This window comes from Galendromus occidentalis, unplaced genomic scaffold, assembly GCF_000255335.2.
Source record: "Galendromus occidentalis unplaced genomic scaffold, Mocc_1.1 scf7180000076381, whole genome shotgun sequence".
Classification (NCBI taxonomy): domain Eukaryota; kingdom Metazoa; phylum Arthropoda; class Arachnida; order Mesostigmata; family Phytoseiidae; genus Galendromus; species Galendromus occidentalis.
This window is the reverse complement of record NW_003804370.1, coordinates 222,302-242,586: the sequence shown is the minus strand read 5'-3', so window position 1 is coordinate 242,586 and position 20,285 is coordinate 222,302. Positions and strand designations below refer to the sequence as shown.

The 20,285-nt window shown below is 52.2% G+C and overlaps 1 protein-coding gene across 1 annotated transcript; it reads right to left on the bottom strand.

Moving 5' to 3' along the window:
- Window positions 1–7,844: 7,844 nt before the first annotated feature.
- Window positions 7,845–18,891, bottom strand: LOC100901052 (uncharacterized). Its single transcript, XM_029113165.1, is given in 12 exon segments — window positions 7,845–9,616; window positions 9,763–9,922; window positions 10,029–10,244; window positions 10,353–10,509; window positions 10,618–10,719; window positions 10,871–11,109; window positions 11,535–11,661; window positions 11,746–11,867; window positions 12,022–12,250; window positions 12,745–12,818; window positions 17,748–17,948; window positions 18,853–18,891. Coding segments are annotated over 12 exon segments (3,438 nt in total).
- Between the last annotated feature and the right edge of the window lie 1,394 nt (window positions 18,892–20,285).

The window sequence follows — 20,285 nt, the reverse complement described above, 5'->3', positions numbered from 1 at the left end:
GCCAGGGATGCAATCGATTTGAATTAGAAGTTTTGAGCAATATTGAACAAATCGCTCGACGGCTCCCACGCGGCGAGGAATCCGCTGCCGCGCCGTGGGGATGCGTCGAGCCTGTTCCAAGACTTTCCGCGTCGGGATGCCGCGAACGCATGATGAGAGCCAGTATTTGTCATCACAAGGTTCAAGTTCTCATAGCGGCTAGTGACAACATCTGTGAGTATCATCAGAAGCCGAAGAGAGATTCGGAGACCAATCATCAATATTTTCCCCCTTATCAGGATTTCCTCGAATAGCCGCATTCTCTCCAGAGCGGCATGAGAGCCCCTTCTATGAATTCCGTCAAATGCTGTCGCAGGAGTAACGGCAGGACCTTCATCGCTCCAACTTTAAGAAAATTTCCATCCGGACAATCTATAGCTGTTTCGTCCAGTACTGGGACCTGGAAGGGGAAGTCGAACGCGGACTGGGTAGGCTCATCGAGAGCCGCTTTCTTATACGCTCACGCCTTTCCTCTCGGTATTCAATGGGTGATGCCACCAGTGTATAATTCACAGAAAAATTAAATGGGAGACTCACGCTGATATCATATACCATTAGCTGAGTTGACGGTGGCACGGGTAATTTCACTTTGAACTCGAAGGTGCAAGACGGGATTTCGCATCGAAAAATCCAGTAATAATGCCCTTCTCTGGAACTAGATATTCCCGCGTACCGGAATTCGCTCATGGTCAATTCGCATAGAGCATGCTCGGGCGGACCTGGGAAATGGAACCCTTGTGTCTTCGACCAGCCCGACTGTCATCACTGGCACTCCAGTACTGGCAGATTAGTCAAGCACTGTAGACTCGCCTTCGAAGAAGGTAACGTCCTCCAAAGAATATTTGACCATGCGGCTCAGGTTGATTTTCCTGAAGTCAAAGCTTACGAATGATGGATGCCTGGGATTGTCCTGCGTAATCCGGAAGTCTAGGCCTCGTAAGGGCACTTTCTCCAACATGCATTCGGTGTATTCCCTGATGAGCGAACGCATTCTCTGCAAATCAGAAACGAAGACCTAGCATTGCGTCGATGATTACGCGAAGAGTCAACCTGATTGTTTTTTTCTTGGGAACGTTCCATCTCCAAATGATTTTTGAGTTCAAAAACCACCCAAGAGTTCACGGTAGAAAAGGATGTAGCTCCATATTCATAGGAATGAAAGCTTTGCTGCTGTCTCAAATTTTCGTAAATGGGAAAATAGAATCTATAGAGGGATCTGGTTGGAATTGCGGAATGATCACTATGAGCTCCATGTGTGAGAACGACAGATATGGATCTGTCCCCTCAAGCTGTTCGGTGTGGGATGAAGTCGAGTGTGCCTGGGAACAGCTCATTCTCAGAGCCCCCGAGGACCCCGGCTGACGTATTCTGTGCCCGCTTCCGGTACGCGTTGCGAGCGATTTCCCACGTAACAATCACGATGATGTCCAATTCCCTGGGACTACACATCGATGCGTCTTGACGGACAGGGATCAGGCATCGAACTCATCTCATCCTAGAATAGTATGAGCGGAACCTTGGGGAGTCGAGCTCGATCTCACCTCGAAGTAGTCTTCCATATTTCTCGGGGTGCTGTTCCTTCTCTTGGTTCTAGGCATGATTTGTTCTTCACGGTTTTCGGCTCTTTCCCTCCTCCCCTTCATCCAGTCGAAAAGCAGGAAAACTGACAAGAGGGTCACCATTGTGAAACAGATCCATAACGCTGTTCTCTCACTGTAGAGGGGGAATCCACGCGAAAAGCGCCGACTTGCCGTGGGTGTTCTCGTGACGCGGTGTCGCTCTTTGCGGTAAGTATGCATGTCGTCCCTCAGATCCTCAAGATCGCCAGCTCTCGACATCGACAGTAACCCCGATGTCGTCATACCAGAAGCGGAAGTCAAATTGCTCCGTAACTCCTCCTCTCCAATATTCCAGCTGAATGGAGCTGCGATGTTTTCTGAGGGAAGAGTGGAATTAAGTCCGCCCGAGTCTGAGAGTTGCTTAGATCAGAACTTCAAACAGAGCTTCTCGAGATATCACTAAATCCTCGTCAAGCCACCGGATGAGCTCTCGCAGAGCTCATATCATATGATTGGAGATATCGCCACATTCTTCCCAATACGTGCGGCTCTCCCTCCAGAATGGCTATCTTGGATCAGGGTTCGACGGCCAACGGGACCCACCCCTTAGCTCGTGCTTTTCCTCGATGTCGGAGTCTCTCGGATCCATTTCAGAATTGTCCCGAGGTTCGGACTGGGATGAATCTCTGATACCTTCCGAATAAGGCTCCATTGGGCCATCGATCACCATTCCTGGCCACTTTGTTCGTCAAGAATCAAGGAGATGGCTTTGAATCGGAGGAACGAGATGGGATGGAGCTTCGTTGCTCAACTTCAACGAGTCAACGAGGCGGCAAATTTCTACTCAAACCGTAAGCTCTCCCAAAGACTGAGCGCAAGCATCTCCTAGTCGAAGGATACGTTTCCGTCCCGTGGAGCATGATTCCATGACGGGTCGTCGGCGAATCTCTACTTATTTTCTGAAGAATGAGATATCCTCTTCTCTTCGAGGATGCCTCCTGTCGCGTATCCGCTCGGACTTCCTGCCGAGATGGAGAGGATGGTTCTTCTTCTGATACAAGCAGGATTCTGCGCGGTCCGTATGATTGACTGGTGCGCCGTTCCTACAACGAGGCTCATCTGCTCAGATGGGACGAAACTCGTGAACCGAGTATTCTCCCTGGAAACGCGCAGCTCCAACTACGGTATCGGCATTCCATCGCTTTCCGGAGGCCATCCCTGAGGTTCGCACGGTGAGCGACCGGACCGAGAACTGGCGTTAGCTCCCACCCTCGCAATCTGCGCAAGCCCCTCCAATCTCAGAGGTGACTGATCTCGCCGGCGGAACTCGAATGATTCCGAGTCCAGGGGTTCCGATGTGCCGATCTCAAGCTGTCGTGGAGGGTTCCAGTTTGGAGATCGACGATCCATGGTCGCCGTTCCGGAACAAGTGCGAATCTACCCCTTTAGGTTGCCACTTGACGACCGACTCAGGCACGAAGTTTAGAGGGGCAACTCGAATCTGGAATTCGCCGACATGTGCCCGATTCTCGAGTCATGCCTCGCGCCGACTCCTCTCTCATTCCCGAAACCAGTCCCCCGATCGCGGAGAGAAGAACCCGAAGAGATACAGATCGGTCCATGTCATGATCTCATGATGCATCGGCGGGATGGAGGCGCCTGTGGAATCAGAGCTCCGTATCTCACGACGCATTTTCGGAAGTTTTCAGAAGAGTCTGGAGGGTTTATAGTTTTCTTCCTTTACAGAGTTCCACAGCGATGGAGTTGTCTACCCTCATTGCATGGGCTGATTGAGGAAACGTTGCCAGCCGGGTTTGAATGATTTCGTAGCGAATTCTTGAACAAGCTCTCGGAAGCTCCTAGCAATGTAATTCTTCGCTCTAGCACGAGTGTATTTGGGATATCTGTAGAACTTATTACACGTCAAGTTGAGCGGCGGTGGGAACTGAAACGGAGCATCACGATTTTAGGTTTCGATCATCGCTTTGCACCCTGCCTCCTTCTCCAGGGCGTGGGTCCGCGATGTGTAATGTCCGCGCTATGCTCGAAGAAACTCGCCTTCATCTGGAGCAGAAACATCGACTCATCTCGCGGTGAAGGCAAAGACATCGAGAAGTCGAAGTTGTATGCCCCCGATCTGCAAGTGAAATCCTCAGCGGCGAAAGCCCAACTCCATTTAGCGGTACCACGGTAGATCGCACCTGACATTTGCAAGCTCCCCTGGACGAAAGGAATAGCGGCTGGAAATCCGAATCCGAACTTATTTCAGCTCCCTGGCCAATGCCATTCATACGAAAAGGGCTCTTTGGTTCATACGAACCTTCCGGGTGGACGGAGAGGCTTCCGTGTCTCCTGATATTATCCGTCCCTATCAGGTGGAAGCGAGCGAAACCAAACATATCATAACCCCGCTCGTCTGTTTCTATCGACGGATAGTGGAATCCTTGGGAGAGATTCCTTATGTGCATACTATAGGCTTCGAGAGACGAATCCAAGCGTTCCTGAATTCCCTGTAACTCGAAACCTGTACGAATGTTTTCAGCTCTCGCAGGGAGGATTTATCGATGCTTGCCGGCCTCGTGTAATCGAGTGGACATGCTCGGAAAGGAGAATCATGCCATTCGGGGATCAGGACCGGGATCCGAATTCCTAATGATGAGTCAGGTTTCGGCCAAGGAATTTCTTGAAGCTGAATGAGTTCGCCCCTCGGAGCATAGCATCGATCCGGCTCCGCGCTTCGTCTTTCACGTAAGGCCGGGGTACTTCACAGGAGGCTCGCGATAGAGCCTGTTGCGAAGGAGGCTCGCTGCGGTGCTCCCGCCTCAGATTTCGGATTTCCCAGTCGTGAGGCTCTTCTGGAAATTCCGCCGCATGGCTCATTCCGAGATTCGGCCTGCCCACGCTCGGAGAGCAGGGTAGAGTGCAGGGAGGCAAATCTCCGAAGATTTTCCCGCTGCCTCAGCCTACGTAAAGATACGGCACGGTATCCCACGTCGGACGATCCGATTCGTGCGGTAAATTCGGTGGGCTGCTGGTGGAGGTGAGGTTCTGGGGGGAATCCTCATCGTTTCCGCAGGGGTGGGAGACCAGCCGACCAGACCCAATATCGCTGGGCTGCGGTGCGACAGCCTAGATGCAATGATTTCTAGGTTCCAATTCCAGTAAGTTTTTTCGCGTACCTTCAACTGAGAAGCTCGTCGGGCCGCCGAAGTCTATAATATCTGGTATCGTCGGCTTAGTTGCTCTAGCGTACCTCGCTCTTGCCACAACCAATAGGACCGCAAAGGAACTGAAAGCGAGAGCGGCAAGAGCGTTTTTCATAGTCCTTCTCGTGAAGGCATAGGACGATGTGGAAGCCGGAGTTCCGCTCCGTAAATGATCAGTCTTGAGCGAACTCGGCGTCTCCCCGTCCGGTGTAGAAGATATGATTCCAGGGGATGCGTCCGGCAGCGCTACTTTGCTTTCAGCATGCTCAAATGATTTCACAGGGATCATCTCCGATTTTGAGAACGATCATCTAGGATATAGCTCGACCTGGGCCCGGATTCGGAGAGACGCTGGAATGGATAAGTGGAAAAGGATATGTGAATCATCGGAACCACTTTTCCGTGCCGGGAAGGTCGGAGTATCCTACGTCTGGAGGTGGCGGATTGAAACGGAATTCTGGCGATTCTCGATTACGGTCAAACGTCGCCGTGAGATGATCAGATGCCTTAAGTTCCTTGACGGAGAGCGGAAAGAGATGTGAGGCGACCCCTCGAGTTCAGGTACTCCAAGATTCACCATGAAAATAGGCGGCTGTTCGCTCTGGTCGAAACATGACACGAGTCTCGGTTTTGATACGGGCGGTTCGTCGTTTCTCTTGAATAGCCTCCAGATTCGAAGTTTGGAATTGCTCCTGATAATGAGAGGACTCGTCCGGTCAGACCTTCGATAGGTGGCAGCGCAGGCGGACATTGCAGCGAGCAACCTCCTCTCCGCTCATAGAGACGCTCTCAGCTCTCATTCCAATACGCACGGGGAAGGAATGAGCATTTTCAAGTCGGAGATTGCTACGGATCCTAGCATCATGTTCCGGAACGAAAGATCTTCTTGCGAAGATTTCAGCAAAAGGCGAACCCTACACATCTCTTCGGCGCACTTCGGTACTCTTATCCGACAGCTTCCCCGTCAATAGAGTTTGTCTCACAGCGAGCCGGGGGCTCGGGTTATCAGCGAGCCGGAGTTTCATGAGATGTACCGGAACTTTGACATCCCTATCTCTCCGTCTAATGGAAACCACCCCATGTGGCGAAAGGCGGAAGCGAAGAGACTGACGAGCGCCGGCGTGGAAAAGATTGATGTCCGACTGCTCGGTGAAATTCAAACGCTCGGAAATCCCTTACAGCGAAAAATTGCACGCATGGCGATCCCAGGCGTGACCGAACGGGACAGAGGAGCAGAGTTGTTCGGGACTGATAGAGAGTGCAAAGCAAATCCCCGGGGAAACACTCAGGACCGTTGGAGCTTATCGAAAAACTGCAAATATATTTCCGGTGCAGGTACGAGAATTTATTTACAACGAAATTTCGTCTCTTCTAACGTTGACTTTTCCTGTCAACTTCTTTTGTGGTTCCAATTCGCAGCCGATTGATTGTTGGAGACCAATTCCAAAAATCAGCAGCCATGGGCTCAATCGAATATGTGAATCATTGTATACATTGATTGAGGGAACTACATGGGGTGCCTGAAAAAGAAGTTTCCGACGATTCCGATTTCTGTGTCGGCTACCCTCACGTTCGCTCTATTTGATCCTTGGTCGATCTTCGTTGAATTCGAATATCGCATCAGTCGAGGAGAGAGGCTACGGGATCTTCCGCGTGTTCATTTGACTAATAAATTAATACTAATATCCTCTCTTCGGCTTTCGTGTCTGCGTTCCGTTCTCGCTGAAATTCCATTCCGTTTCCAGCAAGTTCACTGTATCTCTCCGACAGCGCTATCCCGGAAATTCCACCCTTTCGGTGTGCCTTTCCTTAGCTCACCACAGATTTCTGGTATCTTACGATGCTCGTTGTTGGAACGGAGGATGTGGACAATTTTCGTGACCGCTCGATGATATTCGGTTATGGTGTGCCGTGCCGAACATCCGTCCGTAACGAGCTGACTCTCCGCGCCGTCTTCTGCTGGCTCTATAGTGAATCATGTCATCTTCCTCCTGGGCACATTTCTCCTTGATCTCCGATCTCAGATCCGTGGTAAGTATTCGCCGCGAGTTTCTCTAGTCGTCCCGGGCATCCCCGTGATCATCTATTCTGCCTCGGTACTTGGAATATTTTTCCTTTTCAACCTCCACGGCCGGCGCCGTGGTCCGCATCATCGTCATTGCGGTGAACAGCAACATGGGTCACATCAGGAATCGTGGATTCGAAATGTGAAATTTCATGGATCTGTTCAAAATCTAACAGTGGCTGGTAGATAATATCATAGCAGTCTTCGGGTAGTATTCCATGGTCTGCTTTTGTTTGCGCTCGATATATTCATATCATATTTATTATAATCATCGACATCATCATCATCAATATTATAATTAATATCATCGTCAATAGTATAAGTTTTAAAATCGTCGGTCGGTAATCATCTGCATCATCTGATTATTCTGGATGACGCCCAAGAATAGAGTGAGGGAGATAGTTACGAAGATCAAGAAAACCAACTTCAAAAATCTTCCAGCAATATTTACGAGTTTACAACAGTGGTTTACGTTGGTCGGTCGCTGGCTACATCGACGCTTGCCTCATTTGTCCTACACCGCTCAGTCAGTCCTTTGATTCTGGGCTTATCGACCGGCGGAGAAAGGCGGGCAGCAGATCGGTCGGGCGGTGCGGGAGACGACGGGCAGCACGTGGACCCGGTGGTGAATCACTAAGTATCCGAGAGCGATGGATAAATTACAGAGACTGAATCCACGTTTTCGAGGGGGGGGGGTTCCAGCTCGGAATACCCTCCGGATCTCTCGCGAGTCGCCGCACAGCGCAGTTGATGAGTCGAGCCGGCACAGCGTGACTCGCAGTCAAGGTATGTGTATTTCTCTCCACTTCTGTCAGTCAAGTTTTCGTTCAAGTAAAGACGGTCTGGTCTTGAATCTCGGAGTCTTAATTCGCGTCTAAAAAGTATCGTTAACAAATTCGTTCCCTCGAATCGAGAGCTCATACATATACGTCAACTCAATACGTTGTCGTCATAATATAACACCGGATAAAACCGCTATTTCTTATTCCCTCGATCGGTAGCCTGCACTGCAAGTTTCTTCTTGCCGTGAGGCGTGCTACCGCTTGGAGACGGAGCTTTGGGATCGTGCCGCGCAACCGAGGGCCCTGCGAGCGTTCCCATTAGCTTATCTCGATAATCGTGAGCTCTCTGGGCCTCGGAGGGCTCCTCGTTCCGCTTCGCCATGACGAGGACCTTGACCTTCGAAGGCACTTGGGAGTCGGGCTCGGGATTCTTCCGTTTGTGGGTTTCGTTTTTCTCCTTCTGGATGTTCCGCACCGAAGCTAGCGCCTTGTGGAACTTGGTGGCCACTTTCGGTGATTTGTCGCCCTCGGACTTTTCGCCTTCTGAACTATCGTCCTCGCTCGTGGACACTCTCCGCTGCTGCGAGAGTCGACTCGGACCTCGAGACATCTCGTACCGAACAGGATTCGTGAATATAGCTTCTTCGATGCTTCGCTTCAGCTTTTGCTCCTGGTCGGTCAATTGAAGAGTGTCCTTGAGTCGAGCTTCGATGATGTTCGCGATTCCGATGTTCGCGTGAATGTTATCTTTGGACGAAGCCGAGCCCTCGTCCTGGCCCTGGGCAGTCGAGGACTCGTTTTCGGACTTTTCCGACTCGCCGTCCTGAGTGTCGCTCTCGGATCGCCCGTTGCTGGCTTCGCCGTCGTTGTTGTTATTGTTGTTGTTGCTACTGCTGGTGTTGTTGTTGTTCGTAGCGCTCGAGGACGAGGTTGTTGAACTGTGGTTGTGGTCTCCGTCCTGGGCTCGACTCGACGAAGCGTCGTGAAAGATTTTCCGGAGTAGGTTGGTGGCTACGTCTTCGTTTTCGATGAGAACGTTGCCCATCCTATCGCCTATCAGATCCTCGCAGGGCCGTTCTACTCGTTCGTCGTCCGCGGCTTCTGCCGTGGCCAGTCTCTCATCGACTAGATCTTGATCCTGGATCCCGTCTTCGATCCTGCCCTCCTCGGCCTCCTCGTCGGCCAGGGTGCTCAGAGCTTCTCGCAAAACATCCCGGGCGCTTACGCTCTGAATACCGTCCTCGGGATTGACAGTTGCGCTCGACAAAACCGCAACGTTGTCGTTGACAGCGACATACCGATGATGATTATGATTATTACGGTGAAGAAGATGATGCTGCTGCTGCGGCGGCGGTGGTTGATGATGAGTGACCTGACGAGATTTACGCGGATCGAAAAGATCCTCATCGCATTCGCTGCCTGTGACCGAGGTATCGCTGCCCTCCCAATCGCTGTCGTCGCCTTCGAGGAGATTCAGGGGTCGTCTCAACATTGGGGGTAGATGCCCCAAACTGGGGACTACGGAATCACCCAGTTGGTCGACGGCGACGAAATCCGCTCCCAAGCCCACGTTATCACATCCCGAACGGATAGCGTTCGGAACGAGGAGCTCCGGGAGCCCCTCAATGAGTCTCTGTTGGAGTTTCGCGTCGCTGCGCAGGATACTCTGAACGGATCGGCGGAGTCCGTCGTCGTCCTTCGCCGGAGAACTCCCGGACTGGACAGCGCTGTCGAGAACTTCACGTTGCCAGGCCTTGTAGTCGAAGCGGCCCTCGTGAGCCCGCATGAAGCCCACAACGGATTTGACCGCATCGCGAGTCAGCTGCTTGGCGCCCGAAGCCACCATGATTTGGAATATGTCCCGTGAGGATCTCGATGCGGCCAGCTGAGCGATTTTTGATGCATGACGTTTCGAAACATTTATCCTGCCGATCTCGTCTTCGTGTCCGTAATGCGAAGCGCAGACTGGAATGAATTGGAGAGATGTCAGCTCGTGCTCGCCCTATAGCCATGTTATTGGACCAACCCGCCACTGGAAACGATAGCGACCAAGTCTATGTGGCGCGGGAAGAAGCTCGACTGGCGATCGCCGCGAGATGCATCGAACTGACCTTTAGCCTCCCATAAACCGTCTCGTTTAGTCGACGCGATGATCCTTGCTGTGCAGCGGGTCTTGGCCTTTACGGCACCTTTCTCGATTCGGTATCGACCCGATCGGGAACATTCGAAGAACCACTCCTTCCCACACTTCCGGCGGAGGACAAATGCACACTGGGATCAGAAGCGGAAATACGTTACAATCGAAACTCTCATCATTCCATGAGGTCGCCCCTGGACGCGGAGCGGACAGAGAATTGTTCCCGTCAGACCAACTCACCTTCAGTTTACTTTCCATACGAGTTTTGAAAGCTACGAATTTGGAGAATGTGTTGAACACGTAAATATTTTCTTCTGGCTTCACGGTGTGCTTCTCCATGAGGTGACGCACGAACGCCAAGCGCTTCGATGTGGTAAATCCTGAGCCTTGCGAGGCACAATCGATACACTGGAATCGGGAGATCGATCTCGCGCGTCGCAAAGGAGCTGGTTCATTCTAGGAGAAGGGAGAAAGTTGAATTTTTCAGATGGTTCCATGTTATCTGTGTCATTTCGCTCCTCTCTCGACCGATTTGGCAGCGTATGCTCCTCTGGGGTTCCAGACATGCAGACTCACATCAGCCAACAGTACTTTGGTCCTCTCGTGAATGATTTTTCCATCTTTCCGCACAACCCGGAGCACGGACTTGAAGCGTGGGCTCTCACGTTCGTCTTCGGAGCTCTCGATAGAGAAATCGCTATCCACCTCGAAATCGGAGTCCCTGCAAAACGACCACATGTCAGCTCCTTTGTTCAGCAGGAGACGACCTCCGACGATCGATATCTTGAGCATCGCTCCTCAGAGATCCTGACCAGGATCGAGGGCTCACCGTTGAGTTGGGAATGTGTTCTCGAACGTTACGGGTCGAACAACCTTTATTATCCGCGAGCTTTCGTTCTGATCTTCAGGGCTGCTGTGCAAGAACTGAAGACTGAAAGATCAGGAGCGAGTTAGAAATTCCTCTCAGCTGTACGAGGTGAATTCTCTATCAAAACTACGACAGGGGAACCGGAACCCATGGGCCGTCGGGACTCCTCGAGAGTTAAATGCGTTCCCCTCACCATTCTCTCCGGTTGGCTTACCTGACTGACATATCTCTCACTGACGAGAATGCGGTCGCTGAAGTATCCCGATTGACCAACAAAGTCACATGGCTCCTGGCCGAACATTTCGGCGAAGCGTTCCGTTCCTGCACAACCATCGATTGATCATCTCCGGCAAAGTTATCCGAGTTGACAGCGGAATTTGATTTTTGACCGAGAGAGGGCGCTTCTGCGGATGACATCTTCTTGTTTCTCGGCGCTACTGAAGCTCGACGGCCCTGCGGGAAAATTATGAAAACGATGCATTACATGTGTGAAACAGGTCGGGTTGACGGGCGGCGGTCGCTCTAACGTTGTTGTTGCCACCGTAATCCAGATCGACGTCACGAATATTCTCCGTCTCAAAACTAGACGCTCGACAAGTGTATTGGGCCTCCTTTCGTCGGCAATACGGTAAGCTGTCTTGAATAATGAACGAGAGCTTATATCAGATGCCGCTCTCGAAGTTCGTGCAAGAGTCGTATCGCTAGATGGACTGATCCTCACTCAGACGGAGAATGAACGATTCGCGACCTTCGGCCGAGGCGCCGAGAAAAGGGACGCCAGTGAACGCGTCTGAGATTCCCGGTCGGGAGGGCTAACTGGGCTAACTCGACTCCCGGGTCCTGAGCAACAGACCATAACCCTCAAGTGCAATATTTACCTGTGGTATCGCGACGTCAATATCGAGGTTGGATGCATGGCCGTAGTGAGATAGTATACAATACACGGAGACCTTTCCGGTATGCACGCTACGCCGCGCGATCATATGGCCAATACAAGGTTTCCACCTGCAACGTTCGCCGATTGTTCAAAATATTGTTTTTCGTTTTTTCTTCGTGTTGTTCAAATGAGCTCGTTGGTCAGTACTGGACGCTCCATGGTTGACTTACCTGCTCGAATCAAACTGTTTGGATCTCTCTAACCAAGCGCAATGGAAAACTTGCGATTCGAGATTCTGATTCTGATAATATTGCACTCTGTGACACGGATAGGGCTGGGGAACAAAATACTGAAATCAGATCACACAGTCGAGCGGGAGAATCCCAGAGAATACTGTCGTCTGCTGGACTGGGCGCAGCCTAGAGGCCGTCATATCTATTGCTTCGACGGCTAGGTACAGGAGAAAAAGAAAGAAGACGATTCGATACCTTAACGAATTCCGCACGGGTCTCAGCTTCAAGCGACATTTTCCATTGCTGGAACTTGGTCCAGTCCGGAAACTCGAGCATTCGTTCGTCCACCTCGATGTGGTGCAGACATCTCAAGTGAATGATGAAGCGCTCTCTGTGAATGGACTTGAAGCTGCAGGCTTCTTCAAGGCATTGGTAGATGAACTTTTTGATCGGAGTACTGTGTGTTGTGAGATTCTCCTCGACTCTGGAAGAGGAGACGTGCCATGTTCAGCATTTCGAACTGGATCGTTTGCGCGGAAAACCTCGTGACAGAATTTCGCCGATCCAGCGTTTCGGTTTTTTGCAGTCTGAGCTCGAATACAGTCGACGATCGCCTGAATGTGCTCATTCTCCAAGTCGTGTCGCGAGGCGAGGGAAAATCGTTGTAAAAAACGGAGATAAATTACACCAGTTCACACCAGCTCCCCTCTGCTATAGCTTCTGCTTTATCTTGACTGTAACGTTCGCGACCGTTTGCATTCTATAAAACGATTATACTGACGATAGATGCCTGCTCCGTCACATTTAACGAAGCTCGATACCCTCTGAGACTCTGAGAGAAGAGACCAGAGACGGTCCGACAGAGATTTGGAAGAGACTGCCCAACTGGCAAGACCTATTGGCGCTTTTTCTCTGGGTAGTCGACTTTCGGAACGAGTTGAAGGGAGCTTTCTCCATAGAATTGTCCTAGGTACTCACGTGTTCTGCGATTTGGGATCTTCGAGATGAACTCCAGCTGAATCGAACGGAGCGTTGTCCCCGGCTGATGAGATCTGGGAACGAGAACGAATTCCTGTTTTGAGCCGGCTGATTGGATTACTCGTTATCCGATACTAGTCGCTGGGATGAACGAACTTCCAGACGCGCATCTCTCAGACTCGTAAACTCGCTCTCTCAGTGAACGTCTGGATGACTCCGGTCTCCAAGATGGGAACAAGACCACCTCACGAACCGTTAGGAGCCTCTCGCGCAACGTCCGCCTCTGGGACTTCTAGAGTCTGACGGTGGTGATCGGCACTCAGTCGGGCGAACTGAACGAACACATCGGATCTCTGAGCTCACATTTCCTCCGGGAAAGTTCTCCAACGCTTCCTCATCGGATAGTACCCGGAAGACGGGGATGTCGCTCGAAAATCGACACGGGACGAATCGTCAGTAAGGAACAAAGACGGACCAGAGATTGACACTGCCGACGGCCTAAACGACGGAAGCGACGTCATACTTGAATGGATAAGGGCTTGCGGAGACATTAGCATTTTTATTAACTGGACTCACAAACGAGCGAGCAATCTAATCAGCGCGGCGACCATCGGCTGCGTGAACCACCGTCAAAACAGAAAGGACGCTCGCGGACAACCTTCCAGAAAGACAATACTAATAGTAACAGCAACAACATCAACCACAGCAATCCCAAGCGATATTAATATCATTGACAAACTTCGATTATGCAAATGTCAATCACGCACGATCCGAGGGACCCTGCCGGCAGCCGTATATCAGAGCGTCATCGACGTGAGCGAGGAACCGATATCGGCGCGGCGCGGGAATTCTTTTCCCGAGGAGTTTTAAGGAACTTTGAGGGAATCAAGCCCGAAACAGTTCAGCGGCACTGCTCAGAAAGAGTGTCCGCCGTCTCGAGGTTCCCGAGAAATCTAGAAAAAACGGCTTGGAACTAAAGAGCCGAGTATCGCGAGAGCGATCATCATCATCTAGAGTAATAAAGCGATTCGACGCTGTAACGAACGGCCGCCGAATCAGCCTTGATTGACCGCGCAGCGACTTTTCTTGGAGTGGTGCCGTGTGGATGGAACGCTGAGATCTTGTTAGTTTGACCTCTTTCTTTTGAAGGTTCATAAATTCGGGCGCATTTTTTTCCGTCCGCTTCCTCCTCCGGGGGGCCCCACAGGATCACAAATTAACGTCCCTCTTTTCTCACAGACACACTCATGTTGAAGCACGGAACCGAAAGTTACCGAGACGTTCGCTCGGACCGAAGATACCGGAGAGCCGAGTTTGTTCCTAAATAGAGAAACAATCCAACAGCACCGACCATTTCCTTCTCAAGCAGAGTTACTGCTCGGAACTGTCGAGACTGTTTGGATTTCCTCCTCCCTCAGAAAATCTGCTCTTTGCGGGCAGAACACGGGACCTTTGAACGTTCGATCCGGCCTTTGAGATGGCGGAAGAGAAGCGCAATGATATCTGACTGGGTCGAATACAATCAATCAGAGATTTCATGGGACGAGCAATCGAACAGGAGAAACTCGCACCGTATTTCTCGTTTCTTCGGTATCCCCAAGTCGAAACGATTTATTTTCCTCACGGAAGGGAATGAAGCAGAAACCAATCGGAATATGTCGTTTTCCCGTTCCTTCATGGGTACCGGCGAGGGAGCCCGACCCGAGAAGGATCGTGTCGGCTGAGCTCATCCATTTCGGAGCCGTTGTTCACTATGCTTCCAATAATTCCAGTTCACGCCTGGATCGGATTCTCCCAAGCCGGAACTCTCTGCCGATGTGCATTGTCCCTACGGCGCCGCGGCACCGCTCCGAATCGAGAGCGGAACGATTTCAGGAACTCTCCCACCGTATCCGTGGTATGTTGGGCGTCACATGATCATCGGAGACTTGTCGGTCTATCGCTCACTCGGAGTCTGACGGGCGCGATGTCCTTCAGAGGTCAGTCCTGGGGTCAAGTTCAGATGCTTTGCGAGGACGCGAGCGGACCGGCCGATCGGTCACTGCAAGTGTCTCGTCCGAAAGCGAGCCACCAGTCGCTTCGTTCGAATGTGACTCTACAAACCGCAAAAGAGAACGAATGGTCGAACAGGGATAGCAACGATGTCTCACTGAATGGGCTAGGGGGCCTTCGTCCATAACGTGGCCACTACGGGCGCTCAGCGGTAATGATTCCACATCGGACCGGTAGCAAACGGGGCAGTCTGCCGTGTGGCTTCTAGACCGAAGAGAACGGCGAAGGAAAAAATGCGGGACAGAAGTTTGAGTCGAGTCAGCATCGCCACAGTCTTGGACGGGAGAATCCTCGGCTCCCCGCCCTCCACAAAACGTTTTGCACTAACTCGACCCTGGTTCGATGCGAGGGCTCTTGCGTCGCCAGATGATTGCCAGTCTAGGTCGCTCTCCAGCTGGAACTAGGCGCTCAGAATTTCAGATGACCGCGAGCATTGCAACGATCGATTCGTACGTCGGAGCCGAATGGAGCGACAAAACGTCTCATACTACGCTCGCGTTGTCGGATCCAACCTCAAGTGGGGAAGCAATCAATGAAAGCTTGTGTGCGATGAAAAATGGATTGATAAATTAGCCTTTTCATTTAACCGGCCTGCTTGTTAAGGAGAATGACCTCATCCTCCCGCCGCGGCCGGAGCAGCTGCTGTCTTAAGCCCGTCCCGGAATAGGTCCAAAAAGTCACGGCGGGAAGCGAAAGCCACCGAGGAACTGGCGAAAATGGTCCGGGTGCAACGAACGCTGTACGGCCCCAACCGAGTGGCGCTGACTGTTCAATGTCCCACGTAGGGATATAGCAGCCGCCGCCGCCGCCGCGGCCGCCGTTGTTGTTAGCGCGCCGCCGCAGCCGCCGTTCACTACAAGAAGAAGGTTTCGTTCACCTTACCACATCGATTCCATTCACGGAACATCGTGAATGGGAATGCTCGACCCAACCCCAATTATTCCGTTCGTTTTCGCAGACTCGTGTTTCTCTTCTTCCTCCATGCATTAACGATCTGCCAGCCGGGATGCAACTCGACAGTCGTCGCTATTCATTCTTACGCTTCATTAACGAAAAACTCAGCCTGAGCGTATCCAGGACGGGCAGAGGTTCCTTTTTGAGGATTACGCTATTCACACAGTCTCCATCACAGAATGATTTTTTTGGAATGCGGTACGGGTCGCAGAAAGCTCTCGGCTTTCAATTATACACGGCTTGAGAGTCTATCTGAGCCGCTGTGTAGTGCCGGTGAGCGTCGACCTCATCGTATTTTCCGTTATCGTGTGGAAACCTGCCAACGAGAGTTCGATCGACTCGGCCGGCTGAGGTCGTCCCGAGCGCCTCATCCCCGATGATGATAATCGTTGCTTTAAAGCACTTCGAGAGTTCGCGCGGGCTCGCGAGAATGCTCTCTCCTGCCACTGGCGCGGCGACATTCATTATTTCGTTTCCCACATTTCGAGGCGCGTGTGCGCGGTCTGCTTCAGTCAGTTATGTCGTTTCAGAGACAGTGACCTCCGGGGAAACCCAGCCCGGTGCTGTTTCTGGCCACCGTGGTATCGAGATCAGTAGCCTGGGCGGCAGATTCGCTCCCTCACCGCACTCACGTTGAGCCCATGAATAGACGTAACGGAGAAAATCCCTGAGCTTTCGAGAACGTTCGCGACCGAGTTGTTTTCTCGCCGGCGATGACCCCACGCTCGGCGCGGGAGCCTAGTCAATAGTTCCGCGCAGCAGCCGTCGCCTTAGGGATAGGCACACGGAAAGGCAAACCGTAATACGCAAGGCCGATCGATCCCTTGAGGAGGCGGACCGTCGGCGGACCCGCGGGGCTGACCTGCCGGACGGACGGACGGTCGCTCGGTCGGCCATCCTGCCTACCCAACCATTCGAACGCAGCGGCGGGTCCGCTCGCGAACGAGCGAACCGTTCGTCTACTGGAGCGGAGAAGCTTGCTCTGATGTTTTCCGAATATAGATCTGCTGATGTTGCCGTCGTCGTCGGGATCGTTCTCACAATGTAAAACGTATCGGCCGCGATGACGACCGCGGCTCCTCGAGCTCGAGCTTATTCTGACCGAGGCGACCCTGATTCTTCAGGAATACTTTCGAGGAAAAACTCTCAAGTGCGCAGATGATTCCCCCGGGCTGAGAGCATCAGCCCCAAGTTCCCCTCTGGACGGGTTTTATCCAAGGAAAAGCTGAGCATTTCTGACACCTGCGTGAGGTCTTGGGGGAGGGGAAGAAACTCTCGGCAAGGATTCTTTGAAAGTGTTTCCGCTCCACCCTCGACGCACCAGTCGAGCTTACGCGGGTCTTGTCCACTTCCGACAGATTGGCACACGTGCCCCGCGGCTGGGTCGGTCGGAGACGACTTCCGGCACCGCTCGAGAGATCCCAGAAAGAGTTTTCCGAACTACCGACGCCCCACGAGCAAATTCTCCTTGTGTGGGTATTATGCCCGGATGGAGTCTTGAACCTCTTATGCTGAGTAGAGGAAATGTCGTTCGCGGATATTAGGTGAAGAAGTATCCGTCGCCGATGCATGATCAAAAGTGTATCTTTAGGTAACGAGATTACAATAGCGAGCACGCATGTAATCACGTTAGTCAACGCGCCAAAGGCTCTTCTTCGCTTAGATAACGGAAACAATCAACCGAGAACACTTGGGCGGCCGACCAGATCGGGTCGGTTCGCTCGGATACGAGGCTCTCGCCATCATTTGATTAACCGGAGAATAAATAATTCTTATTGTGGGGAACGTTCTCAGATATCCACAAGCGTATGCTTGACCTTCCGCTCAAAAGTGAAAAAAATTCATCGAGCCGTCGCGGTCACCGCTGCCGATTGCGACCGGAATGTTTTACTCCTACCATTACGATTGCCAACCCGACCGACCGGCCGGCCGATCAGCGGACGGCTAGCTAGCGATTTTCGAGCGCTCTGTCGGTAAACTAGACTGTGCTTACTCACCTGTTCCTCCACGAGATGCTGTTTGCTCAGACGGGGAGATTTCGTCGGAGGGAACACCGTCAATTTCTCAGACAAGATCGGCAAAGGCGAAGTCGGCAGGCATCCGTCGCAGTTGACTCCGGTCAAAAGCGTCAAAGCCCCCGAGGAACTCATCGGTGGGCAGCCAACGAGAGCCGTTGCTTTGGAGCACACCATCTGTGCCTGCAATTCCGGAAAAGAATTCTATCAGAGACGAAGTTTTAGGACCTCGCTCAACTCGTTGCTCTTGGTGGACAGTGAACGCAACGGCAGTTATTCTGATTGACACCTAGTAGGTAGAAGTAGTCAAGTGCCGCTCTCGACCGCAGCGTGGCGCCCTTTGCGAACGCGTATCAATCGAGTCACAAGTATAGTTACGAATAGCTAAAAGGCGATCAAGAGTTTAGTCTGGGCGCTTCCAGATGATCGCCAAATAATTCCTCTACGTCTCTTTTCCCAACAGCGTTGCCAGCTCAGCCGGTCGGTAGGGGTGCTTCGAGAGAGATCAAGGAAAAATTTTCCGAGGCAACGATCGGAAGCCCGTACCGGACGGGGTTCGCCACTACTTTCCCGCGAGTAATACATCTGCATCGCTAAGCCGATTGCGTGCCCTCACAACGTCCTTCAAAGTTACACAAGGCTGGACTCGCTCGTTGTCGTCGTCGAATTTTCGAGAGAGTCCCGCACCGAGTCGCGGAAAAGACTCGAAAGCTCCGTCGGATGTTTTGACAACAGAGTCGACCCGATTCCCGGAGACTGGAAATTTCGCTTTGTTCTGTTTCGTAATTTCAGAACTTCAAAGCTAGTTCTAACAGGCGAACGCGCGGGGAGCGAATTTCATGTGGGGTGTTCCCGGGCGAATATTTCACGATTGACAGCTCCAACATGGGAAAACGAGAGTATCCCGATCCCTTCGGGAGCCTAATGGCAGACTACGGCCATGGCAAACAAGGTAAGCAAGGCGGTCGACGAGTCGCACGTCAGGCTAATGTTCGATGTTCGGCAAAAACAGGTTACCTCGACTTTGCCCGGAGGGATCTTCTCCCTCCGCAATCCCCCGCCAAGGTCGAAGTTACCTCTAGCGCACCTGCGCAGCGGACACCTCATCGTAATACCAGGGACTCATCTGGATCTGTCCGATTCAGCGACCGACGGGATTTGGAATTTCGATCCCCCTCGCAAGCATTTCTCATCGAACTAGTCGTAAGTTTCGGAGGAATTCCGGCCCCAATACATCGCGGATGAAGTTCTCGGGGTCAGAATCCGAACATTATATATTTTTAGGTATGTACTGCCGACGATGACTACATCATGCGGAGTGCCACCGATAGGGACGGGAGTTTCTTTGTTTCTGAAAACCCTCTCCCACGCACGAGCTTCTGATGCTGCTGCACAGAGACAGTCTTAGGCTGACGGCCGAATCGAAATGAGGAAAGTTTGAATTATTATACGCGCTCGCTCAAGTGGACAGTCAAGTCGATCGGTCAGACGGCTGAGCGAACGGCATCTCCGTCGGCGGGCACACAAGCCTCGAACGGCAGGCGGAGGGAGAACATGATCCTTCATTCGTCCAGCCAGTAATAATTCCAATAGCTCACTGAAAACACGAATTCGATTCTCCAGGAACGCTCACTCTCCTGCGAGCTTCGGCAAAACGCGGATGAACACCACCCGAAACGAAGATGACAGACAGCTCGATTGATCGAAGACTGAGAAGGCTATTTTGATGTCCGAGCTGAACTGTTGAACAACGTCGACAACGCCGTTGAGAAGGCCGATGACGGTGCTCATCGGAGTGACGTGAAGCTGATTGGCTTGCCGTTGTCTGAAACTCTCAAGCACCGCTGGGCTCACTCAGTTAGCCGCTCGGATGAGGGATTCGAATGCGGCTAGTCTAAGGTCTGGGACAATGGCCTTGATCCGCCTGCGGGGTGCGCATCCACAAGGTTTGCCTATTGCCCATCAGAAGGTGAGACCGCGCAGGTGACGCCGCATCACCGAGGCAGGTCGGGAGCAATCGCAATCGGCTGAACACAACAATGTGAAATTGTTCTCGATACGAATTGCGCGGTGGTCTCCTCCCGACGGTGCCGATCGGCTTCCATGGGATGGACTAATTGAATCTCCTCCTCCTGCATGACGGGCGCCGACGCAGGAGATACGGAAGCGACGGACGCCCGACTGAATATCGAGTGTCTCTCGACCGCTCAAACCCTTAACGGGGGACGGGTCTCCCGTGAGGACAGAACAGCCTCGTCGGTTCCCTCTGAGGTCGTGGATGTCTCACTCAGTGAAATGCGTCTCGGCTCCTATCGGAATAAATCCGCGGGCACAAGAATATCTTTCCGCAACTCCCCCGGGTCCTGTTTCAGCCTTCTTGGCGTGTTCTTCTATATATCAGCTAGAAAAGCCAGAACGGAATGACGAGCGGACGACCTCTGACTAAGGGGGCCGAAGGACAGACAAATAGACAGAGGCACCGGCCCACAGCACCGCGAGAACATCGAGGTGAGTGGAGCC